Source organism: Micropterus salmoides, unplaced genomic scaffold (genome assembly GCF_014851395.1).
Source record: "Micropterus salmoides isolate LMB-PRFRI ecotype aquatic unplaced genomic scaffold, ASM1485139v1 Ms_hic_scaffold_2, whole genome shotgun sequence".
NCBI lineage: Eukaryota > Metazoa > Chordata > Actinopteri > Centrarchiformes > Centrarchidae > Micropterus > Micropterus salmoides.
This window is the reverse complement of record NW_024041150.1, coordinates 3,899,702-3,926,168: the sequence shown is the minus strand read 5'-3', so window position 1 is coordinate 3,926,168 and position 26,467 is coordinate 3,899,702. Positions and strand designations below refer to the sequence as shown.

General features: G+C 46.6%; 1 protein-coding gene across 1 annotated transcript in view; it reads left to right on the top strand.

The window, feature by feature from the left end:
• The window catches only part of LOC119913318 (echinoderm microtubule-associated protein-like 6), a 102,588-nt gene that overhangs the window by 22,633 nt on the left and 53,488 nt on the right, over positions 1–26,467 (top strand). The window contains 5 exon segments of the mRNA XM_038732724.1: positions 5,763–5,922; positions 11,484–11,582; positions 11,670–11,738; positions 14,652–14,837; positions 15,670–15,805. Coding sequence (XP_038588652.1) covers positions 5,763–5,922; positions 11,484–11,582; positions 11,670–11,738; positions 14,652–14,837; positions 15,670–15,805 — 650 coding nt within the window.

The following is a 26,467-nucleotide window of genomic DNA, read 5'->3' as shown; positions in this document are numbered from 1 at the left end:
GAAAGATTTTATTATGAGAGACTCTTTGGTGTTCTCTTGTATGGGGACAAGTGGGGAAAACAAGCTATTTTATTATGCATACACACACACACACACACACACAAACACAAAAACACACACAGAGGAGGAGTTCCTCTCGGATATTTATAGTAGCTGTCCTGATTTCACCACCTGCTATAAATAAACTCACCTACACTTAGTTTTATTCTCAGCCTCATGTCTGTTTATAAAGTTGTCTGTAAGATTGAATAAGCCTCATAAACTAATGTAGTAGTGATGCGAGGTCAAAGGTCAGAGGTCACAGCTCCAGTAGCCCTGGGGCGAGAAGCTAATCAGAAAGGAAAGGAAGGAAAGTAGAGAGGATCTTGCAGCGCAGGATTTTTGAGCACAAACAGGAAGGAAATATGACATCACACAAAGAGCTAGTTAATTTATAATTCATTTGGCATTTACAATATTAATCTGAGGAAGTGCGCTCATTCCATTTTAATTGGCGCTATTAAAGTATGTGTGTGTGTGCGAGCGTGCATTCATTACCAATTAATTCCTATGATGAGTGTTTCCCAGATTGCCTGCTTTCTTTCAGATCTCCCCGCTGGCAGCAGCAGAAGCCTCTCGTGCTTTGATCTGCAGGAAACAGACGCTGCTGCTCACTTTCTACTACAGTTTTCATTCAGACGATTTGTCATTTGTCCCTGTCAGAACTGTCAACACATCACGCTGTAGGAATTAGGAATTTAGGAAAAGAAATTAAATTTAAGGACAATATGTAGCATCACTTTCAGGTAGAAAAAACTCAGATTATGATGTTTAAACACCTCCCAACTGATAAAGACAGAACACAGCGTCTGTCATTTGCTTAAAACATCCCATGTGTTCGATTTCCCGACAACAATTTTTCGGCAGCAAAAGCAGATGTAGTGTGGCGTTGATATGGTGCCACAAAATGTCTTAAACTGGAATTATGACTCTGCAAAGGTACACGTACACAACTCTGCAAACCTTTGCAGAAAAGGGTGTTATGGATATCTGTAGGTCACAGAGGAGGTGATGAGCACACCTCTAAGATATCATAATCACATCATGTGGATCTGAGTGTCGAGAGTCAGATTTGAATGGAGAAGAAAAAACATGTAGATGTGTGTGAAGATTCTCAGTTGTCCAGATCATAGTTATCCAAGGAGGGTCAAAATCAAGGGCAACTGGACTTGCTTGAAGATACTTGAAGATGTTTCGCCACTCATCCAAGAGGCTTCTTCAGTGCTGACTGGCTACTATGAAATCCCAGTCTTTTAACCTCTGTGGGGTCTTTTTCAAGGTGTTGGATACTGCTTGGTTTGTTAGTGCTGCTGGCTGTTGTAGTGACAGTCGTTGTGGTTGTTGGAGTTACTTGAGGCCAAGTCTGAAGGACAAACATTCACCTGCCTGCGGCCCCGAGAAGCACGTCGCAGCCTTTACAGCCTCGTCTACACCGGCCACCTTTCAAAAGTAAAGTCTGTCAGTAGTAATGTGGAAACGTTGATATATGTAGATTCCACAAATCCCTGAATAAATTCACTGACGTGATGTTTTAAAAACAGTTTAACATTTATTTCTGTATACAATCTTGATGCATGGCAACTCAGGAATGATTAAATTTAAGCCACTGAACCACTAAAATAAAATATAGTTTTATTTTTGAAACCTTTTGAACATTCATTGAAGGTCTGTGGTGGGATGGTCTGTAACCCATACAGATAAAGTGTTTATAATTTTCTCAGAAATTTCTGGAGGTACAAAGTTTATGATTCAGACACTACTCTGCATATTTACCAATATAAAATATATCTAATTCTTATATTTAATCCTCAAGTAATGTCTTTTTCATCGTACCTTACTTAATGTTAAACAGGTCACTGCTAATACACACCAAGGTCTAATATCTCTCCCTCCCTCTCTCTCCAGGTTAATCATTTATAAATCACATTATCACTGCTCCACACTGTGTTGGCACACACACAGCCTATTATTAGCTCCTATTGAAATCAGTGCAGCTTCTATAAATAGCTAGTGGAGGGGAGGGGAGAGGAGAGGAGGAAACAACAGAGGAGAAAGGGGAGGAGAGGAAAGGAGACGAGAGGATGAGGGGAGAGGAGAAGATAGGGGATAGGAGGATAGGAGAGGAGACGACAGAATAGGAGAGGATACGACAGGTTAGGAGAGGAGACATCAGAGTAGGGGAGGAGAAGACAGGATAGGAGAGGATACGACAGCATAGGAGAGGATATGACAGGATAGATGAGGAGACATCAGAATAGGGGAGGAGAGGAGACGAGAGAATAGGAGATTATAGGAGAGGAGATCAGAGGAGAAACGAGAAAAGTGAAGAGGAAAAGAGAAGAAAAAAGGATGAGTTGTCAGCCTCAGAAAGGAGAAGATTAGAAAGACAGAGAGTAGAGTTAACGAAAAGGAGGAGAATAGAGAACCAAGAGGTAGAACAAGAAATCAAACGGGATCAAACCAATAGACGAAAATGGAGGAAAAGGTGTGTAGTCTATATCTGTTTTGGCAAATTGGCAGCATTAGTATGCAGATTTAGCTGTTAGCAGTACCTTTTTGGCTTTGATACAGAAGTTCTGAGGTCCTAAGGAACGTCTACTTTCTATGAATTTTAAGCACATTTATTGACGTAAATATGGGTATCATGCATATCAGTCATGACTCAGAGAAGGAGGTGGAAATCGCAGACAAACCACAGTGACTAACTTGCTGTTGTTTCTTAAACACCTGCCTGCACCTGTGCCTTTCACCTCACATAGTCTCTTTGCCCTTCGTGCCCGACTTACAACTCTCCCCCGCTCCCATGAGGAGGCACGTCTGGATGAGCACTAAATTTAGTATAGTCATTCTTGGTTCCCAGACAATAGGTGCGTTGGAGATGACTGCTGCTGACTTTCGCCAACTTGATAGTCAAACTTGAGCTGCAGGCAACTGGTGGGGCGGGGTATAAAAAAACGTGCCGTCAAGTCAGGTACATTCAACCTGCCTGAGCTTACCATGAGCTTAGAATAATGACTGATCTCGCGGCTTTTGCAAAGACAAATGCTGGGAGATTAGTCAAAAGGTCGTTCCAACTTTGTGCAGCATTAGAAAAGCAACTGTGGTCACTGGACTCAGCGCCTGCAGCCACCTTGCTCCCGCATGTCATGTGACATGGTGACGTTCTGCAGGGCCGGCGAAAGTCGGACACAATTTCTAACCAGTATTCCTTATGTTAAGTCCTGCTTTAAGTCAAACACACCTAAAGTATCCTAATGACTTGGATGATCCCCTGACTTTCCCTTTAGCGCCACCATGAGCCATAGTAGCACCACGGCTGCTTTTAGTACAAGCCTGCTGGCAGAACTACTATCAGCTCTACTGCCTGTGAAATTAATTTTACTTCTAAACCACAAGATGGAAAATCACTTCAAAATCAAGCATAGCATACGGAAACAAATACAGTATTATCAGTAATAAAACAACATTTTAAATAAAAATAAACAGTACAATTTTTTGTTTTTATCTTTCATGCAGCCACATTATCCTGTGTATTACTTTTAGATTGTATTATAGATATTTATCAAAATCCATGAATGCATTTATTACCAATTCCACATATTCCAAATACATATATATATATATATTTAAACATATTTTCAATTCAATACAACTTTATCAACAGATAAATACACAATAGAGAAGAAGAATGAAGAATATTGTTAATTCTAAAACAAGAACAAACTCTAACAAGAAACCAGACCTTACGGTTTGTTTAACTGTCTGTCGAAGGAAAAATGTTTGCAGGAAAAAGAAATAAATGTGAAGATGGAAGTCATGTCTGTGTAGGAGGGAGAGTGACTTATGGAGACACTGAAAGCCATCAGAGTGGAGGACAAACACACACACATCATTTCATTTTCACCAAACAAACACAACATCACGTGAAAAAACAAAACAAAACATGAACTTGTATCGTTCAGCGATGCTTAATAAACATACACACTAAAGGAAGTGCGCACGTGTGTGTGTGCTTGTGTTCAGGTGTGTGTGTGCACTTGTGTGTTTCGTGATGTTTGACCTTGACTCCACAGTTGTCGTTCTCAATCCTCAGCTCCCGTGCCCTTGGCGATGTAATCGTCATGGCAACCACTGCAGCTAGCAGGCTCATTGGCTGGCAGGTTGAGGAGGAGAGTCGATGTCGAAGGGTGTGTGTGTGTGCCTGTGTGTGTGTGTGCATGTGTGTGTGTGCATGTGTGTGTGCATGTGTGTGTGTGCATGTGCAGAGTAGACAGCATCCCTGAGATCAATGGGCCTTTGTGGCTGACACACCTGTTCTATTTTTGTTCTATTTTATTTTCCACACAGTTTCTTTCCACACTTTTGCCAGCAACAGACCTTTCCTGACTCCTAACGCACACACACACACACACACACACACACACACACACACACACACACAGTACACTTTTCTGTGACTTTTCTCTTTTACTTTCTGTTTCTGTCTCTCAAACACCAGACGTAGGAATACAAAAGGACAGATTTACATCTGTTAATATAGATAAGGTAAAATTCTCGTAATGACAGTTTGTTTATTTTTGTATTTGGATTGTCGATGTTGTGTTTATTATGGTTTTGGGAGGTTTGGTATATTTCAGTCGTTTTTTAGTTGGTTAGATGTGGCTTATTTGAACTGGTTGGCATTTATCTATATATTTATGAAATGTAAGGTTTGGTTTTGGGATTAGTGTTATATTTTATTATTTTGGTAATATTTTGCACACTATTGGCACCTGCCCAGGGACTGCAGATGGGAATTAGCTTTTAGCTAAATCTGGTACAGTACATATATTGTGCATTGTCCCTGTTAAATAAATAAATAAATATCAGATTGAAGTAAGAGAGAGAAAAGCCAAGGTCACACACACACATTTCTAGCATCAGGGTCATTACCCGATCAACAGAGCAGAGACACTCTGTGTGTGTGCGTGTGTGTGTGTGTGTGTGTGTGTGTTGATAATGATGCCATTAAGCAGTGAGTGTATTTATAGCAGTCTATTTGACTCTCATAAAGAGAGAGGGATAAAAAAGGAGAGAACATAGGTTTATAAATAAGTGTATTTTTAAAATTACTACTCACTGTAGTATTTTTAATTTGCAATATTGCTTTTACTTATTATCTGAATACTTCTAAGTTAAAAACATGCCACTGATAAACGTATAAAATACGATACGAAACCCCTTAAATCAGCGTGTAGTTGCATCTCTGAGTTGTTATCAGTTTCATCTCAAAAACTATTGATCCAATATTTTACAAAAGAAAATTAAAGATTCTAAAGAAAAAGTATATTCTCCAGTGAATCATCTCACAACCACTAAGATTTATCTGGTGACCCTTTGGAGGGCCCTGACCCCTAGGTTGATAACCACTGGACTAAACTTAGTTTAGTACTCAGAGTACTTGTGCTTCTGATACTTTAAGTACCGATGGTATGTTTGTACTTTGAATGCAGGACTTTTACTTGTAACTTGGGTTAATGAAGGAAGTCCTCTGATTGGTCAGAAATCCTCACCTAATCAAATGCAAGAGATGTTAAATGTTTATTTTTTTTATTGAAGTCTGTTATCTCTTTTTATCCTCCCTTTTCTCCCCCTCTACCTTCTGTCTCTACCTCGCCCCCTCCTCTCTACGCCCCCTCCACTCCTCTGTCTGCTTCTTTGACCTTCCTCTCCTCCCCCGACAGCCTGGCGTTGCACCCGGAGCGCTCCCTTGTGGCGACCGGTCAGGTGGGGAAGGATCCCTATGTGTGTGTTTGGGACTCCTTCACCGTCCAGACCGTCTCTCTGCTCCGTGACGGACACACACACGGCATCGCCTGCCTCGCATTCAGCGCGGACGGACAGGTGAGACACACACACGCACACAAGTTTCATGTTTATAGTGACACACACACACATAAATTACACGTGATTAATGATGCGTAAAATGATTCAACCAGCAGACCAACAGATGGTTTTTGTCATTAAAGGACACTCGTGCATCAACCGAAAGTTCATAGAATAATAGTGCTTTACAGACACAGTGAGAGCAGGACAGAAGAGGGGAATGAAAGGGAGAGAACCAGTGACGGGAAAGGACAAAGTGGAATGATGATGATCGTTATTCATCACTTTGGTTCAGTAACTTCAATTTATAATAAGTTTATCAGTGTTAGCATGTCAAGGTTGTAACACAGGGTGTAAGGTTAAGTAGAGTTAGATGGTGGTGAGGGTGTTACAAAGAGTAGTATGTAGTGATGTGCAACACCACTTAATTCCTATACGATCCAATACCAAGTAATACCCAGGCTGGTATTGCCGATACCAATTTTTTTAACATATTTTATTTCTAGTTTAATGTTACCTCCCTTATGAGAGAAATAAGGGGCAGGCTGTAGCCTTACCAATTCAAAATAATAGCTGCGTAACGATAGACATCACACTACTGTCATATTCTTTAATAAAAATATTCTGCTCAGAACCGCCGCTTTATAACATCATCATATTATTTTGACTTAATCTCAGATGTTTAGCGAAGTTAGCGGTGTTGCCAAAGTATGTCACTGTCTTTGCACACACATCACACACAGCGTCATTATTACCTTCACAGCTAAAATACAGCCAGACGTGACTTTACAGTCGGCCAGAGTCAGTATTCAGTCGCGGGAAATGTAAAAGCGGCTCACTTCAAAGAAGCTCCGTCACAGAGCTGTAGCGCGAGCATGACTTTGACAGGCGGAAGGAGAAGTAGTTCCTATCAACCGAGTAGCCTAAAATTAGACCATCCTGGTGACATTGAGATACTTATGATAAAACACACACTCACTTCAAATGACTGAGTTTAGATATTGATCCTTTTATATGAGTATCAATCCTAGAGCAGGAAACGTTGATATCAGAAATATCGATAATTTAGGATCGATCCGCACATCACTAGTAGCATGGTGTTGGGCAGAGTGAAAGACTGGAGTCCCGTCCACACTACTGCGTTTTCATTTTAAAACGGGGACCTTTTGCTACGTTTGCACCTCCCGTCCAGACTAAAATGGCGAAAATGAAGACCTAAAACGGAGAAGTTTGGAAACGCTGCCGGCCCCGTTTTTCGTTTTAAAACACTGGAGAGCGTTTTCGTGCGGACGGGCAAAAACGGAGGACTTTAGAAATGATGGCACAGACGCTCACGTTTGGCTTTCTGATTGGGTCTAATAAGTCATGCAAAGTAGAAACAGGATGCTACTGACAGAGATTTTGATTTGGTACTTTTATTAAAATATTTTGTGCCGTGCAAACAAACACTTATAGCCTACACTTGTACTGTGTATGTTGCTGTTTACTTTGCAACGACTCCCAGTCTGTTTTCTGCCGCCAAAGCCGATTTTAACTCCCGTGTTACATTCAGTCCCAGCTCGTTATTGGTCCATGCAAAATAAATCTGGTGCGGTTCTTCGTCTGTAGCACTTTATTCTTTCGCCAGATCTTCTGTAACTATGGAGTAGACCATCTGCTTCATGTTTACACCAGCACACACATGCCCGGTGTACCTGAACGGCCACTAGCTGTGCGTTTTAATATAGCAATGTAAAACAGGATATAATGAGAATTATTAGTGTGTTTAATTGGCAGGGTAAGATATGGGGTCAGTGTAGTACAAACAAACCTAAGGAAAAAAATAACAGTTTTTAATGTTGTGTTTGCACTGTCAGGTAATTTAATTGTTACTTTGCTGTCTGTGAAGTTGTCATCTGATCAGATTAATGTAGGAAGTAGTATTAGTGTAGTGTATTAATGTATTTGTATAAAGTAACTTTATTTGAGCTTAGATCCCTGGTATGTGGTAAATTCACTTGGTTAAATTGAAGCAGTCATTGGTGTGTGTGTGTGTGTGTGCAGCCTGTGCAGACCAAATTGAGCTTGTGCAAATATTTCCATCACACAGTCACCTGCAGTGTTCTGGCTGATTTATATTGTGTGTGGCTCCATCATGTCCTCCCACTGACTCTCTACTGTGACTCAGTTCATCTGGTGTAAACGTCATCCAACGAACGTACTTTGAGTCACAGTGAGTTTACTGGAGGCATCTCATCTGACAGCAGTGTGACAGACAGCATATACTCAAAACATGTATCATCAGTTCAGTTGTTTTTAGACAGGTGTTCAATCTACTGATCACCAAGAAACCACTCCCTCCATCTCCCACGTTTCTCCCACGTCAGTCAACCTGTGAAAATGAAACACAGTTCAGTCATCAGAGAGCGGTATATAAACAAGTCGACTCTGGCTGTGAGTGGGCGGCACTCTGAGTAAATGAGTTTTCCTGAGTCTCTCAGTGTTTTCAGCTGCCTTCACACACACAAATACAAAGTAGTTGTCGGTCTTTGGCCTCTCGTGAAGCTCGCTGTGTGAGTTGTGCTGAACATGTAATTTAAATGCTCATTTCCTGTTGAACAGTTTCTTCAAATACAGAATAGCTTTGTTTGCAGTATGCGTTATTGAAACTGTTTTAATACGACAATAAAGGCTGAGCTGGCAACACGACTGGCACTGCAGTCCTGTAATCTGTATAAACAGATATCTGTCTTGGCCCGGATATCCAGATAACAGCAACACTGGAAGCCCCAAAACATTATAGATTGCACCCAGAGTCGTGTAACTGCACTTAGTAGTAAACAAATCGGTGCATCTGTTTCTGCATGCAAACAAGCTTGATTGGCTCTCGCCTAGTTGTCACTCACACTTTGTAAGAGGACGTTAGCATGAGTTTTTCTCAACTTTCCCCTGTAGTGCCGCTGGGCTCCTTTTAAATCTCAGCGGGTGACACCGGGCTGCAACGCCAGGTCCCATTCACAGTGAATAGCAGCCTAAAGAAAATGCAGAATATTCTGAATATGTGGTACACGGCATTTAATACAAGGCTTACAGTGTATAATGGTCAGCTTATAATACTTCTGGGGCTCGGTGCATTTCACAAGGAAAGCCAGTGAGCTCATATGTTTCTGCTGCTGTTTTGGCTTTCCTCCTGCCTGTGCATTCTTTGTGGATTTATCCTCCTTCCTCCTTTTAATGTAGGTATCCAGGAGATTTCTCCATCTTTTCATTGTAAGTTGCTCTGTCAGCTAAATTCCCCGACTGTAAATCTTGTCTGGCAAAGCCTTGTGTGTTCAAATCCTCCTGTTACATTCACATACAACTTCACTTATACAAACAAGTCGGTCCTCCTGAGAAAAAACCCACAGCATCAGTCATCAGCAAGTTAATCAAATACGACAAATGTTAACGTTCAAGTGACTGAGCCCGCTGACAGCCAAAGCAATTATGACGGGAACAAAGGAGGAAGTCAGGTGATGTTTTTATAGAGCAACAAAGTCACAAAACGTCAGACTTGAACACGGGACACCACCGTTTATTTCCTGTTTTGAGATTGGTTGGATTTAAACATGACCACCAAATGTGTGGCTGATTACAGCCATTAGCAACTTATCTCTTATTTAGCTTTTGTTAGCATAAAAATCGTATTCAAAGTTATCCAACAAAATTAGCTTCAGCAAAGTGAACTTTACATCAGTATTTGCAGAATATGCAAAAGCAGATTTGAAATGACTGTTGGGGTCATTGCTGTGCTAGAGAGTTGGAAGTAAAATACATGGAGTTTTGTTTATTGATGATTCTCAGGACTTATTCCTTTCTGCCCAACTGTTAAAAACAAATGAAAGAAAATCAGACTAAGTGGTGAAGTGACTCTGTAAATGATCCATCCTGTTGTGTCGGCAGTTTTTGTTGCTGGCCGGGACTTCAGTCACCATGACTTAACAACTCTGAGTAAATCAGAGTCAACACAGAATCTATAAAATAATCATAAATCCAACTTAATAATAAATCAAGGGCTTTGGTGCAGCTGATTTATTATTAAGTCGGAGTCCGAATATTCTTCTTAACCTGGAACACTTTATGTGATGTTTTCCATACCACTGCTGCACTGCTGCCGTTCAGAAAATTCAGATTCAAAGGTGAGCATCAGCCACAAAAGTTCTGATTTGGTCCGACTTTGACTTCACGTGAGAAAAGAAGATGCAGAACATGCTGTTAACTTGATCTTATTCAACAGAATGCCATCTGAAATAAAAAATAACATGGGAGTTGTGGAAGAGGATGGATTCAGTCAGTTTCACTATTCATCACGGGACTGGGATGGGGCTGGAATAAAAGTCAACAGGAGCAGTTGTTATAGATGAATATGCAGTTCTACTATAAATAAACACTATTTTAAGATTTTTTTTTATCAGGAACAGGACGGGACAGGAAAAAGATGACATCGAAGCTCATTTCTGATCCATGATCTGTGGATACAAAAGTTGAAGCCTAAACTAAAAGAAGATAATATTTAAACCACCAAACCCAAAAGTGGATTGAAGTTTGTTGCCTTTTTGTTTTTACAGTGCAATTGGGCTTTGCAGAAAATTTAATGTAATGTGGATTGCATTTTTTATTAACATAACAAGGAAAATCTAGCAAAGCGTTAGTTAAGGGAGGCAACAAAATCAAACTCAGCCCACAATCCCAGCTACAAAAAGTTTTGGAATCCGTGCAGTAGATGGCTTCAGCCGGCAGCGGCTGCAGCTTATTCCTTCGAGGCAATTGCCTTCATCATTAAATCCACAAAAAGTGCTTCTTTTTGCCACCAACATCAATCTAAAAAAACAGATAATCAAGGACAATTCTCCTTCTGAAAGCTCATGAGAGTCAGCGAGTTGTTGCAGGAAGACGCTGGTGGAAACTTGAGTCAGAGTTGGAGAGAGGAGTTTGTTGTGTTGGAGTAACGTTTGGAATTAAAAGTCTTGCTAGCAGCTCCTTTACATACACAACAAACTCCTCTCCCTCGTTTCCAGCGGCGTTTCCTGCAACAACTCGCCTCTCACGAGATTTCAGAACGAGAACTGTCCTCGAGCTAGACTTCAGTTTCCAGCAGTTTGTCACCGGGTGTTCCTCTGCTGCTGTTTCTGACTAATCAATGTCATTTCTGTTGTCATTGATGCCTGAACTGTTCTGGGATGATCTTTGCTGTTGCTCTCTCTCTTAGGTATTTCAAGTACGCACGTAGAGGGCAGAGATGTCCCAGAACAGAAACATACTGCAAAACATGACTTACTGCAGATTAAATGAAAGTTTGTTTGATTAAAGTGGTCCTGACTGAACTTTAATATTTATTTCTGTATCCACTTGCAGCAACTTGTGCATGATTAAATTTTTATGGATCTGTTTAAGCAGCTCAAAGCACTTGGTTATGCTCTTCATTACCATAGTGACTTCCCAAAGGAATAAAAAAAATCCTAATGTATATCTGTTCTACTGTAGAAAATAGCCTTTTTATATTCATGTTTTGATGGGTCTTTCCATTTATAATAGTAATCGTTTCTCTCTCTGGTCTGTAGCGGTTAGCCTCGGTCGGCCTGGATGCCAAAAACACAGTATGCATCTGGGAGTGGAAGAGAGGGAAGATCCTGGCTACAGCCACCGGACACTCAGACAGGGTGAGAGAAAGAGACAGATTGAGTGTGTGTGTGTGTGTTGGGCTACGTAAAGTGCATGTGTATGCCAACTTCTCTTCTTCCCTCCAGATCTTCGATATCTGCTGGGATTTGTTTCAACAGAACCGCCTAGTGAGCTGTGGAGTCAAACACATCAAGGTAATAACACAAATTAGTAAACACACTAGGGATGTTGATTCTTACGTTTCTCATGGTTCAAGTTGTCATGTAATACGCTCAATTGCAAAAGAAATCCACTGTACTTAACCGAATAATAGACAACGTGAAGTAAAACTTCCATTAAAGCAGAATGTGAATATCACGTGTGCAGTGCTGGAAGTGGCCCGATACTTCTATATTTTTCTCTGTGGTTTACTGTGACTTTATCTTGCATGCCGTCACTTCTCACAAGCTGCCGGGACTCTTTTCTGTCCTCTCCATATCAGGTTCTCTGGGCGATTCATAATGGCCCTAAATAAACTGTATTACCCAGGGGGCGCTACGTTATGCTCACGTTTCCGCTCTCGCTTGCCTGCTTTTCTCTGTTGGCGGCTAGGCTAACATGAACCTTAAAAGGCCTGGCTGCAAAAGGTAGAAAGAGAACACGAACAGAGTCCGATGATGACGACACCACAAAGCTTCAAAAGTAAAATCCTACCAGCTGCTGATCGCTTGTGTGACATAAAGTAGACAGAACAGAAAGTATCCGGGGATTCTAACGTGAATATAAGGAGCTTAGGGAACCTTATCAGGAACCTTTTGTTGAAACATATTCAACTTTATATAAAGTTGTTGCAGTGGTCAATGTCACTTTTCGTAAACTGACCAATCACAGCCTGGATGGACCGGGACACTAAAACAAGGTTGATGCATGAATGGTTATGAGTTAGTACTTATCATTAACACATTAGAGACTAACCACTATGTAGAGCATTATCTTATAGGATTTATAGGATTTAATGAATGAAGAAAACCAACAAAAAGTATTAATGTATAGCTATATGTTTGTCAATGAAATTAATTATAAATAAATCAAATTTTCATTGCCTTATTGTCAATGGGCTCAAAACCCACTTAGAAATGAAGCACACGCCTGTTTTCTCTGTTGTTGCATCAGCCACTATACTGCTTTTATTAATGTGAGGTCTCTGGGTCAGATTCAGCCCTGTGCGCGCTCCCGAGCCTCTCTTGTGCTACAGCGCCAACACAGCAGCTAACGACATGCAGTCCACTAACACCATAAAACAACCGGCTCACAGCAAAACACAGGCTCTATGTAAGGATACAAAACAACAATAAAGGCTTATGTGCTGAAGACCAAACAGGTTCAGATGATATCAAGTAAGAACACAGTGAGCATTAGTAAAGCTGGAGAAACACAGAGAAAGTCACGTTAGCTCGCAGGCTAACACCGAGCAGTTGCTAACGTTATCTGGTGCAAAGTTGTAACGTTATCACTTCACCAACTAACTAACGACCTATATATTCTGTGTACCACTGGTAGTATTTCAAATTATTGATTTAGCCTGTAAGAAATTATGCAACGGTGAAAATGTGGAACGATTTGTTTACTAGCTTATGGTGATGCAGGCAGAGCAGCGAGCTAACGCTATATTAGCTGGGACCTGCCGCTGTTGGCTTTGTAACGTTCAGTTTAGATTTATTGTGATTTTACCGATACTCAGGTACACAGCGACAACAACACTGATCTATGCGCGTTACATGATAACGCGCATGGATCAGATTAGTTCAACCTCAAGCTGATAAAAACATTACTGTAACGTTGCAGTGGGAGTTTACCTGAGTTTCCACCATGTTGTGTGAAGCCATCTCCCTGCCTGTCTATAGCCGCTCTCACTCTGCGTTTTTTCTGGAGTACTGTGCCAATATACCGGTGTCTTGCTGCGCTGAATGAAAGGTACGGAGCTAGTGTTGAGCTGCCTCTGAGCCGAGAACGTTGAAATAACAGAGCCTGAACATGTCTGTGTGAAAAGCCACAGCCTGCATGCTGGTGTTTCTGCGTTTATTGCGGGATTTCTGTATGAAAGCGGTTGTGTTTCGGATTATGCTCGCTCATGAGTTCAAGCGAGCACGCGTACGAGCACACGCCTGGTTGCAATCTTAAAACCGCACCGCTAGTGGCCACTGGAAACTACATAATACGCCTTTAAAATGTACTACTCATCCAGGTTGTGCATAGTGTTTCTGCTGTTGACAGATGTAGATTTAGCCAGAATCAAGATGCCAGTGCCAGTGTGTGCTGCTTGTAGACAGCCTCTTCATCATCTATGGCTGTTTAAATATCAGTCTCAGGTTTGTTTCTGCAGTAAAGATGTCAGGGGGAGACATTTCTGACTGGTTTTTACATCATCACTCATCAGGAATTTATTCCTCGCTGGCAGCAAGCCTTCAGACACTGCCACAGGTTGGACTACATGAGTTAAACACTTTGTAGGCCGAGTAGCTTTATGCACTATACACTACTCTATAAACACACTTTTAGAAAGTCGCTTGCCTGGCAATAATACGGCTTAACACAATCCACAATGCCCTCTTTCCTATTAAAAAAGAATATCTACATGGTGTTGTGAATAATGTGTAATTGTCTCGTCATAGAATATAATACGCTGGGCTTCAGAGTTTCAAACGTACTATCTGGAAAACCTTCTAGATCAACACATTGCCTTGCATTCGGGCCACTACGATATTTTTACGATGCTGTTTTGGTTGTGTTTCACCATGTTTTTTCCATATGCACGTGTGCTCACAATCCATAGATATTTGGAAAAGAAAGATCAGCAAAATACGTTTTAAAATCAATCAGATTTGATGCAAAAGGTTCTTCTTCCTCTATTACTTATCTTTAAATTACAACTCGCTTAACTTATTTCTGCTCTCTCTCTCCTCCATCTCGAGCACCAGGTGCCACAAATCATTGCGCTGTGAGGAACATCAACGTAAAAGTCTTTTTTTTCTGAAAAACAAGAAGTTGTCACTTTGACAGATAGATGAGCCTCGCAATGTTACGTATTCTAATCTGAAAAGGCTCATGTGTGCCGTCTCTCTTTGTAGTTCTGGTCTCTGTGTGGTAACTCTCTCACTCCAAAGCGGGGGATTTTCGGGAAGACGGGTGACTTGCAGACCATCCTGTGCGTCGCCTCAGCCAAAGATGATATCACATACTCCGGGGCGCTCAACGGGGACATTTACGTCTGGAAGGGACTCAACCTGATAAAAACAGTTCAGTCTGCCCATGGGGTGAGTCTCTTACCTGCTGACTGATTGTTTTTATTTTAAGTCATATTTTCCTTATCTTGTCTGCTATGTTTCAGCAATATCAGAGTTTTTCTGTTAATGTACATGTTTTTATTTTGTTTGGTCCAATCCCCATAAGAAATGATTTACTGTCACATAGGACAAAACAGAAAGACATAGGACAATGAAACAATAACAATAATTATAACGATATATTATTTTTTTCAATAACAATATAACAAATGTTCAGTAAATATTCTATAAATTTGTTGGGTAAAAAGGACTGAAAAAAGCTTTTACTTAATTTTACTAGTCCAAATTTGTTGACAAAGAATTTATCATAATTGTTTTGAAAGGTCTTCCTCAGATTTGTGAAGTGATCCAGTGTTTGGCATCAAGAGTTGACTATAAAGAAGAGTTAAACCACAATTAACCATCTGGTTTCTTCAACTTTCACTCAGGAGCAAAAATCAGCCTTTAAACACAAAAGAAATAACAATTTGATACTTATCGTGATAATTATCGATATCTGAAGATATCATGATAACATTTTTGACCTATATTGTCCAGCCCTAGAAAGACAGCAGATCTTCAAAATTGATCAGATCAAACTAGGAATTGAATCCTCGGAAATGTCACACATGTTTTTGAATTTTAAAACACTGGAGGTATACATGAATATGGAGTAAATTTACTAAAAGAATAAGAAAAACAAAGCTTTGATCCAAAAATATTAGCTTGGGTACCATCCATTAACAACCCAAATTGGTAAAAACATTGGCGTAGATGATAGCTGTGTGAACATACGTGTGTGTGTGTGTGTGTGTGTGCACAGGCTGGTATCTTCAGCATGTATTCCTGTGAGGAGGGTTTTGCCACAGGAGGCAGAGACGGCTGTGTCCGGCTGTGGGACGTTGACTTCAGACCGATAACCAAGATCGACCTGCGGGAGGCCGAGCAGGGATACAAAGGTACCAAACGAAGCAAAATACAATCAGACTAAACATGACATAGCGTCAACATCAGCCTGGCTTTAGAAGACTCTCAAGGGGCCACAATGATGTGCAAAACCAGGGCTGAGTTCAGCGCAGACAAAACATAGCAAAACAATTTTTTCAACGGAAACGGTGGTTCCCTGAACACCCTGCTGTGTACACAAGCGCACTGAATTTTCCTGCCTTTTTAACACCGTTGTGTTTGCTTGTCACAGCTGATTGGGTAACACCTGTGACACACCCACCAAACAGGAGAAAACATACTTCAAAGCCCGAAGCAGAACGTTGCGCAACGTTGCAAGGAAATGTCGTTCAGTCCGAAATGTTGTAAACCGATGCAAAACGTTTTGAGATTGAACTCGCCCCAGGATCATGGGTAACGCTCTCCGCTGGCTCTGATTATTTACAAGTAATGTTAGCATAGTGAGCAAAGCTAAGAGTCCTTGAATGCCTCCAGCTGTCTACATCTGTATAGATCTGTGTTTGTGACCTGGAGGCTTTAAGTTCCCATTATCAAGCTGAATGTTGCATACTGGACCACGACTGGCTCCTAAACAGTTGTGATGTTACTAATTCCTGCAGGCATACGTCCAGTAAAGGCCGTAGAATTTAGTAGGGACATGTCTTTACCAATATCCAGCGACTACTGAATTGTCAATTGTCATTCTCATTCCCAACTTGTCATAAAGAGCCTTGGCTTCGCTTTTTAACGCCCTGGGTGCCCTTTAGCGTTGTTTTTGCACGTGCAGGGCTTCACTGGACAGTTAGCACCAATACATATGCAACGTCCAGTTTTCAAAATAAAACTAGTGGTTAATGTTGTGAAACGTCTCAGTTTGGTTAGGCAACAAAACTTCTTAGTGAAGTTCAGGAAGATGTCATGGTTTGGGTTTAAATAACCTGTTACTGTGACTTACATTACGTAACTTACATAACTAGAATCAATTTTAAATGTAAATGCTTCGTATTTGTGTAGCGTCTTTCTAATCTTTGCGACCAATCAAAGCGCTTTTACACTACATCGCATTCACCAAGCTCCAACATTCACACACGTTCATATTCAAACAGCCACCAGGGGCAATTTGGGGCCCAAGGACATGCAAACTGGAGGAGCCGGGGACTGAACCACAACCCGCTCTACATCCTGAGCCACAGCCGTCCATGTTGACTTTTTGTTTCACAGGGGAGAAACAGTTTTTGACCCATCCGGATATGGGGTTAAAAGTTATTTAGCCATCTACTGAAAGAAGGAAGACATCTTTTGAGTGTGTGTGAGACCTTTAAACCTGTATGTCTCCTGTTAATGAGAGCGCTAGCCACTCTGACTGGCTACTTACGTAAATCTTTTCTTTAAACATCATTTAACCTGAATAAACACACTTTTTAAGTTTAAATATCTCTTTTCTAAAGGCAAACTCTGCACGTCACCTCCAGTCTGTCTCCTGGAGAACAGAATAAAGACGAGAGAAAAGGGCATTTTGAAATCGAAGACTCTTTTGTAAGTTGAAGGTTGTGACGCCTCAGTCTCGTCTTTGTCTTAGTCCTCCTTTTAAAAACATGCAGAGGAGGCTGAAAGCTTGAATTCTTCACCTCCATTTCAGTCCCTCTCAGTTCCCTGTGAAGATGTTTAAAGAGAAGTTTAATTGTCATCTTCGGTCTTTAGTTAGAGATAAGATGACCTGATTTTCTGTCTCTCTTTTCTGAAAGTGTTTCAGTAACAAGGAGAGCAGAGGTGTAAAAGTTTGTCTTCTACTGTCTTCAGTGGGCGAAGGGATGACCTGATTTGGGGGGAAAACCCAGAGGTGGTGAATGTTTAAAGCCCTCTCTTCCTTTTTACTCCTAAATGTCGTTCCCCAGCAGGAGATGGAGATGCATTACTTTAGAAAATGCTGTGGGGTGAACCATTAAGCCCCCGGCCTCCTTTTTGTGGCTCCTCTCTGAAGATTTGTGGGGAGAAAGTTAGAAAAGAAAAAATGAAAGGATTGAGGCAAAGGTTCTGTCGTCTCTGTTCCCCGTCAGAGTTGGAAATTTCTCATTTTGGAGAAGTTGGAGTGGAAGGACAACGCCTCCACCTCTCGAAGTGCAGAAGGTAAATGTTACTTCTCGGCAGGACGTGGCTTCCTTTGTAACAAGCTTTAAGGACAGTAAAGGTGTTCAGTTTTTACAACATTAAGAATGTATGACAGTGGTGGCCAGTAGGAACAGCGGAATCAATAGGGGACACTGAAACTGGAGAAGAAGTGAAAAAATTTTATTGACAGGCTCAAAAAATGTGCAACAAAGATGTCCTGGTGGAGAGCGGGCAGGCAGGCAGCAGAGACAGAGTGCTCGTGGAACAAAGCAGGCAAACGGAAAACTCCTCACTAAGGAACCAAAAACTATGACACAGACGAGAAAAAAGACAGGAGTCAGGAGCAGAGCAAACAAGTGACTTAATAACAGTATCCAAGGTGAGGCCATGCTGTGTGTACCACTGATGTGAACAGACTATCTGGCGAGGAATGGAGTGTTGAGCCGGTGTTGAAATACTGGAGGTCTTGATTATGGATTGGCCGTCGTGTAGACGAGCCACCGGTGATTAGACGATTGGAGCTTAGGGAAGAGTGCCAGGAGTGCCACGCCCACAGACACTCAGCCGGATCATAACGGAAGGTGTGATTTGTCCTGTTATCAGCCATGCTGGTGCTGTGGCTCTAAGGGTCTGTTGGTCCACCACTTTGATCCAGACTTGAATGATATTTGATGGATTGCCATCAACTTTTGTACTGACATTCATGGTTCCCAGAGGATGAATCCTACTGACTTGAGTGATCCTCTGACTTTGCATGTAGCGCCACCATCAGGTCAATATTTGAATGTGTCCAGTACTTTGGATTATGGACAAACATCTGCCGAATTAATGAAATTCCCATCAGCTTCTGCTGTACTTTATGTTTACTGCTTACACTTATGCTTTTGAATATTAATACAGTGTTTCCCACAGAATGACTGTGGGTGGGGGGTGCAGTCGACTTTTACCAGCGCTGCAAAATGTCATTATGATGCCATATCCCCATGACATGACATGACCTGGCGGGAGCAAAGCAGTGGCAGGCGCCGAGTCAGGTGTTATCCCGAATTTTGCATGCCTGGTGAGAAATGCATGCACTTCCAAATAGATCTACTGCTTTTAAACACTATAAAATCGTTTGTGGGGTTCATCAGTGGTGATAAATGTATATATTTCATGAACGTTTAGAGTCGTTAATATTTTATTACAATTAGCAGAAGTATGCATTCCTTGAGATTTAGCAACGACTTAAACATTTAAACAATGAGCACAGCAAAGTGTCTGAAAAGGTCCTAAACAGATGGATGCATAATTCTGCAGAACAGATGTTGTAGGCTACCTGCCGAGATTTGCTTTCCACCTCTTTTCTCAGCGTAAGAGCGTTACCACACGCGAGGTGCGTGCAATTCTCCGCAGGCATGCAGAATTTGGCAAAACACCGGTGCACGCAGTTGCTTTTCTCTGGCTGCACAAAGTGTGAAACACCTTTTTGCCTGATCATTGTTCTAAGCTCACAGTAAGCTCACAAAGCCTACCGGAGGCAGATTATGGCTGACTTGACGGCGCTGTTTAAAGTCGCCTGCAGCTCACCTAACTCATCTCAAGTGCACCTACTGAGTACCAGCTATGTACAGCGTGCTAACTTCGACAGCTGTATTCTAACGTTACCTTAGCCATCCTTATTGGCTAGGCTCCTTACATGCTTGCTAATAACTTTTTTGAAGGTGGGTCTCTGACAACGGCGTTGTTTTGGACAGATTTGTGCATTTTGAGCCCTTACAGCCTCTTGCGCTCTGTCGAGTGACGTCAGTAAAGTCTGTGAGGGTTCAGGGCTTAAGGCTTAGGGGCCATTTTCTTCTCCTCCCTTAACATTTCTGCGGTGTAGGTAAATGGAAACAAGCTCCATGTGGAGAAGGTAAGGGCTTATGCTGCAAAGAACTAGTTTGTAAGATGCGTTGTCTGACCAATCAAATGGGTTTATAGTTGATTTGAACAGCCACAAACTGGAAAAATTGTTACGGGGTGTGGTGTGTGGACAGAGAGGACCCAAATGCAGCACTCAGAAGGAAGGAGGTTTATTGGAGGAAAAAGGGGTGAGAGGGACTGGAGGGAGAGGAGGACGTCGGGGAAGAACAGGCACGGGGAACCAAGGAGACAGGGGGCCAGAGAGCAGGGGAACACAGGGGCCGAGGAAGCGTGGAGAGGCGGGGGAACAGGGAGGACGCCGTGAGGGAAGTCCAAAGAGGAGTGGGCCAGTGGGTGAGCCCAGCCGAACGGAGGACGAGGGTGAGTGTACCTGGGAGGAAAACAGACAAGGGACAAGGTTAGGGAAGACAGCAACAAGGTACAGGGTAAACGTGAAAAAACAGGAACATGAAAGCCTGAACGTGGGGATGGCACCGGGTATGGAGCAACGACGATCAAGCAAGGATGGTGTGGAGAACCGGGGTTGAAATACAGGCTGGGATGAGGTTGATTACTGGCAGGTGTGGCAGGCTGACGAGGTGGATGATGGGTTGCAGGTGCAGGTAGTTGGCTGGGCTCAGGAGCAGAGGGAGAGAGAGCACACGGGGGAGAAAACACAGAGAGGCGGGCAGAGAACAGGAAACCGAGGGAAAAAGCAGAAAAACTGATAAAAAGTAGAAAAAACCAGGACACTCACCGTCAGCCGGGCTGCCACCACAACAGGGCCCCCTCCTCAATGGACGCCTCCCGGCGGCCTTCCTATAGGACAGGGGGTTTGGCAGGTGAACACGGGGGGGAAGATGTACTGGGGTCCGGCTGATGGGGGTCCAGGGTCCAAAACCAAACTGGGAATTCAGGGAGGGCTTCAGGACAGGGAAGGGTTAGGGGAACGGGCAGGGCGGAACTGAAAACTCAGGGCTAGACAGGGTGCCAGAGGGCAGCGCTGGGGGACCAGGGAGTTCAGACGGGGTGCCAGAGGGCGGAGCTGGGGAACCAGGGGGTTCGGGCGGACGTCCGAGGGCGGAGCTGGGGAACCAAGGGGTTCGGGCGGACGTCCCGAGGGCGGAACAGAGGGACCAAGGGGTTCGGGCGGACGTCCCGAGGGCGGAACAGAGGGACCAAGGGGTTCGGGCGGACGTCCCGAGGGCGGAACAGAGGGACCAAGGGGTTCGGGCGGACGTCCCGAGGGCGGAACAGAGGGACCAAGGGGTTCGGGCGGACGTCCCGAGGGCGGAACAGAGGGACCAAGGGGTTCGGGCGGACGTCCCGAGGGCGGAACAGAGGGACCAAGGGGTCCGGGCGGACGTCCCGAGGGCGGAGCAGGGGGACCAAGGGGTTCGGGCGGACGTCCCGAGGGCGGAGCAGGGGGACCAAGGGGTTCAGGGGGGCCAGGTTGGTCCGACGGGCAGCCTGAGGGCGGACAGGGGGAGCCAGGAAGTTCAGGGGGGCAGGTTGAATGCAGAGCAGGAGAGCCAGGGAGATCCGGCGGGCAGGCCGAGGGCGGAACAGGGGAGCCATGAGGGTCCGGTGGAACAGGAGAGCCCGAGGGCAGACCAGGGGGGCCAGGAGGGACCGGCGGGCAGCCCGAGGGCGGACCATGAGAGGCTGGCCGGCGGCCCGAGGGCGGACCAGGGAAGCCAGAGGGCGGACCCGGGGAGCCAGGAGGGTCCGGCGGGCGGCCCGAGGGCGGACCAGGGGAGCCCGGATGGTCCGGTGGGTGGCCCGAGGGCGGACCAGGGGTACCAGAGGGCGGACCAGGGAAGCCAGGAGGGTCCGGCGGGCGGCCCGAGGGCGGACCAGGGAAGCCAGAGGGCGGACCCGGGGAGCCAGGAGGGTCCGGCGGGCGGCCCGAGGGCGGACCAGGGGAGCCCGGATGGTCCGGCGGGTGGCCCGAGGGCGGACCAGGGGAGCCAGAGGGCGGACCAGGGAAGCCAGGAGGGTCCGGCGGGCGGCCCGAGGGCGGACCAGGGAAGCCAGGAGGGTCCGGCGGGCGGCCCGGGGGCGGACCAGGGAAGCCAGAGGGCGGATCCGGGGAGCCAGGAGGGTCCGGCGGGCGGCCCGAGGGCGGACCAGGGAAGCCAGGAGGGTCCGGCGGGCGGCCCGGGGGCGGACCAGGGAAGCCAGAGGGCGGATCCGGGGAGCCAGGAGGGTCCGGCGGAACAGGGGAGCCCGAGGGCAGACCCGGGGAGCCAGGAGGGTCCGGCGGAACAGGGGAGCCCGAGGGCAGACCGGGGAAGCCAGGAGGGTCCGGCGGGCGGCCCGAGGGCGGACCAGGGAAGCCAGGAGGGTCCGGCGGGACAGGGGAGCCCGAGGGCAGACCAGGGGAGCCAGGAGGGTCCGGCGGGCAGCCCGAGGGCGGACCAGGGGAGCCCGGAGGGCGGCCCGAGGGCTGGGCTAGGGGGCGAGACGACCTCTCCAGAGGCCGGGGAGCCGGGCAGGGAGCCGGGCGTGGCGACCTCACCAGGGGCCGGGGAGCCGGGCGTGGCGACCGGGGAGCCGGGCGTGGCGGCCTCTCCAGAGGCCGGGGAGCAAGACGAGACAAGCCAGAGAGTTCGGGCGGGCGGCCCGAGGGACGGGCTAGGGGGCGAGACGACCTCTCCTGAGGCCGGGGAGCCGGGCGTGGCGGCCGGGGAGCCGGGCGTGGCGGCCTCTCCAGAGGTCGGGGAGCAAGGCGGGACAGGCCAGAGAGTTCGGGCGGGCGGCCCGAGGGACGGGCTAGGGGGCGAGACGACCTCTCCTGAGGCCGGGGAGCCGGGCGTGGGGCTGGCAGCGCGACAGCAGCGGGGGGAGTCAGGGATGAGGCTGCTGGGCTGAGGGCCTCGGTGCGAGGAACAGGGGTCGGCCGGACCACCGGCGGGCTGAAGCCGGTCCGTCCGCCAACAGAACACGAGGAGCAGGGGTCGGCCGGACCACCGGCGGGGCTGAAGCCGGTCCGTCCGCCAACAGAACACGAGGAGCAGGGGTCGGCCGGACCACCGGCGGGGCTGAAGCCGGTCCGTCCGCCAACAGAACACGAGGAGCAGGGGTCGGCCGGACCACCGGCGGGGCTGAAGCCGGTCCGTCCGCCAACAGAACACGAGGAGCAGGGGTCGGCCGGACCACCGGCGGGGCTGAAGCCGGTGCGTCCGCCAACAGAACACGAGGAGCAGGGGTCGGCCGGACCACCGGCGGGGCTGAAGCCGGTGCGTCCGCCAACAGAACACGAGGAGCAGGGGTCGGCCGGACCACCGGCGGGGCTGAAGCCGGTGCGTCCGCCAACAGAACACGAGGAGCAGGGGTCGGCCGGACCACCGGCGGGGCTGAAGCCGGTGCGTCCGCCAACAGAACACGAGGAGCAGGGGTCGGCCGGACCGCCGGCGGGGCTGAAGCCGGTGCGTCCGCCAACAGAACACGAGGAGCAGGGGTCGGCCGGACCACGGCGGGGCTGAAGCCGGTGCGTCCGCCAACAGAACACGAGGAGCAGGGGTCGGCCGGACCACCGGCGGGGCTGAAGCCGGTCGGTCCACCGACGCAGCACGAGGAACAGGAAGAGTCGGCTGGGCCACCAACGGAGCTGGTGCTGGTCGGACCACCGACGTCCTTGCTCCTCGACGGCGGGGTCCACGTCGCCCTCCAGCTGGCCTTACTGGAGGTGGAGCAGACGTGGAGCCGGGGGGGAAACTAGCCTCCACACTAGTAGGCCGCAGACTGGCTGCCCGTGCTTCTTCTGACTCCCTGGCCTTCATAGCAAAGAAGGCCAGGAGAGTCATAGTCCCAGAGTCTTTGTTGGGGGGGTCACGCGGGCAGATGGGCCGGCCAGGCAGGGGGCTGGCCACTGGAGGGCTAGCGGCCCGGGGATCAGGGCCAGGCTGGGGGCTAACTGGCCGGGGACCAGGGCCAGGCTGGGGGCCAGCGGCGCTAGCAGGCTGAGGGACTGGGCCAGGCTGGGGGCCAGCGGCGCTAGCAGGCTGAGGGACTGGGCCAGGCTGGGGGCCAGCGGCGCTAGCAGGCTGAGGGACGGGGCCAGGCTGGGGGCTAACTGGCTGGGGATCGAGAGAGAGTGGTAATAATTGGCGGGAGCCGCGATGGTCACGTCTCCTCCGAAGGCCACCACGGCCCCCAGAGAAGATGGCCAGGCGGGTTCCCTCGAACTGAAGGCGGGGGTCAAGCATGGTGTCGGGCGAACATGGGGAACAGGCAGGCCGGGGAATGCTCGGGACAGGCTGGTGGCTAGCAAGCTGGGGATCTGGACCAAACTGGGGGCTAACTAGCTGGGGGTCAGGGCCTGGCTGGGGGCTAGCGGCGCTAGCGGGCCGAGGAACAGGCTGGGGGCTAGAGGCGCTGGCAGGCATGGGGGCAGGCTGGGGGCTGGCAGCTGAGGTCTGGCTACACAGGGAAATGCTTCCCAGCCTGCAACTAGCGGGTTGGATACGAGACCACCGAGGGCTGGCGGGGAGATGGAAAAATCTGGCCAGCCTCTCCGGGACAGCGTCTCTCAGCCAAGGCCTCTGAGAAACCTTTACCTGGCCCAAGGTCAAAAGCGCCAGCTTGTAGCCCGTGTGGGTCGAGCCCCTCCACTTCTCCTCCAACTCCAACAGCTCCTTGCATAGCTGACTAGCTTCCTCCTGATGGGCGGTTGCTGGGTCCATAGTTGGCTTGATCGTTCTGTTACGGGGTGTGGTGTGTGGACAGAGAGGACCCAAATGCAGCACTCAGAAGGAAGGAGGTTTATTGGAGGAAAAAGGGGTGAGAGGGACTGGAGGGAGAGGAGGACGTCGGGAAGAACAGGCACGGGGAACCAAGGAGACAGGGGGCCAGAGAGCAGGGGAACACAGGGGCCGAGGAAGCGTGGAGAGGCGGGGGAACAGGGAGGACGCCGTGAGGGAAGTCCAAAGAGGAGTGGGCCAGTGGGTGAGCCCAGCCGAACGGAGGACGAGGGTGAGTGTACCTGGGAGGAAAACAGACAAGGGACAAGGTTAGGGAAGACAGCAACAAGGTACAGGGTAAACGTGAAAAAACAGGAACATGAAAGCCTGAACGTGGGGATGGCACCGGGTATGGAGCAACGACGATCAAGCAAGGATGGTGTGGAGAACCGGGGTTGAAATACAGGCTGGGATGAGGTTGATTACTGGCAGGTGTGGCAGGCTGACGAGGTGGATGATGGGTTGCAGGTGCAGGTAGTTGGCTGGGCTCAGGAGCAGAGGGAGAGAGAGCACACGGGGGAGAAAACACAGAGAGGCGGGCAGAGAACAGGAAACCGAGGGAAAAAGCAGAAAAACTGATAAAAAGTAGAAAAAACCAGGACACTCACCGTCAGCCGGGCTGCCACCACAACAAAAATCACCTAAAAAAACTCACAGAAGATTATTCTGGCTTTTTAACAAAATTTAATTATCCTTATTTGTGTTACATGTTGCTTTTGTCCATAAAAAGAGATCCGCTTTAATGGACAAGTCTACTTTTACCATAAATGAACATCTCTACTGCTTTGTAGAGCCTCAGATTTAAAAAGCTCTGTTTCTATTGCTGTTAGAGCCTGAATGAACTAAGAAATGTGTGTTTTTTTTATTGGGTAAAAAAGGATTAATTTTGATGACTGATATCTGAATTCCTCTTCTGAAGCCTTTCACATGGAAATGCATACCTGTATTCACTGTCAGAAACAAGAAAAGTATAATTTGTCATTTGTTTCTGGCTGCACTCCCGCACTGCTGACAGATCATTGGCTCCTCAGAGCCTGAAAGCCTCTGAGGAGCACAGTGTCAAACAATGTCAAAATGAAATGAGAGGAAGGCATGATCTTTTTTTTTTTTTATCCCAGTTCTTTCCTCTGGGCGGTTTAGAAGTGATTTGTTAAGGTGAGGATTTCCTATCTGCTGCCTTCTGGCTGCTATAAACACTTCTGAGATGACATTTCAGAAAAACCTTCCTGAGCCATTCTTACGGTGCAAAAAGTGTTTCCCAATTATTTCCAATTTGCCTCTTAAACTCCTCCGGTATCAGGTTACTTCGGCTCATGAACCTCCAGGGAAGAGTTTCTAACAAAGTTACAGGAAACATCACACGCTGATTCATGCCACAGCAGACGCTCTAATAGGCGAGCGCTGCGCTGCTGAACGGCTCTGCTAATTAAATTTCAGATGCCGGGGAACAGGAGTTTGACGGTGAGGCTGGAAGGTACTGAGAAAAGTGTGTGCGTGTAGCTTCCTCCTCTGACAAACGTTAAAATCTTTCCTCTAGCAATGAGTCAGTCTGCCTTTACTCCACTATATTATTTAATAGATTTAATTGCCATTTAATTTGTAGATTTAGATTATTAAAACAGAATATAAATCAGCTAATTAGTGGTGGTGTATTTTTATAGATTAAGCCACCCAGCAGCACCTTTACTGGCTGCTACACTGAAGTGATGAACACATTAATAACTCAATAATTTTAGTCCCATAATATAATTTACATTATTTTGCTAATACTTTTGTCTTTTGCTTTAGTAAGATTTTGAATGCAGGACTTTTACTTTTAACAGAGTATTTATAGACTGTGGTATTTCTACTTTCCACAGTCCTGGCTCTGTGCAAAAACACCTAAAAGTCTCAGAGAAATGGCCTCTTTGTGTTACTCTCCCTCCACTGCAGTCTGAG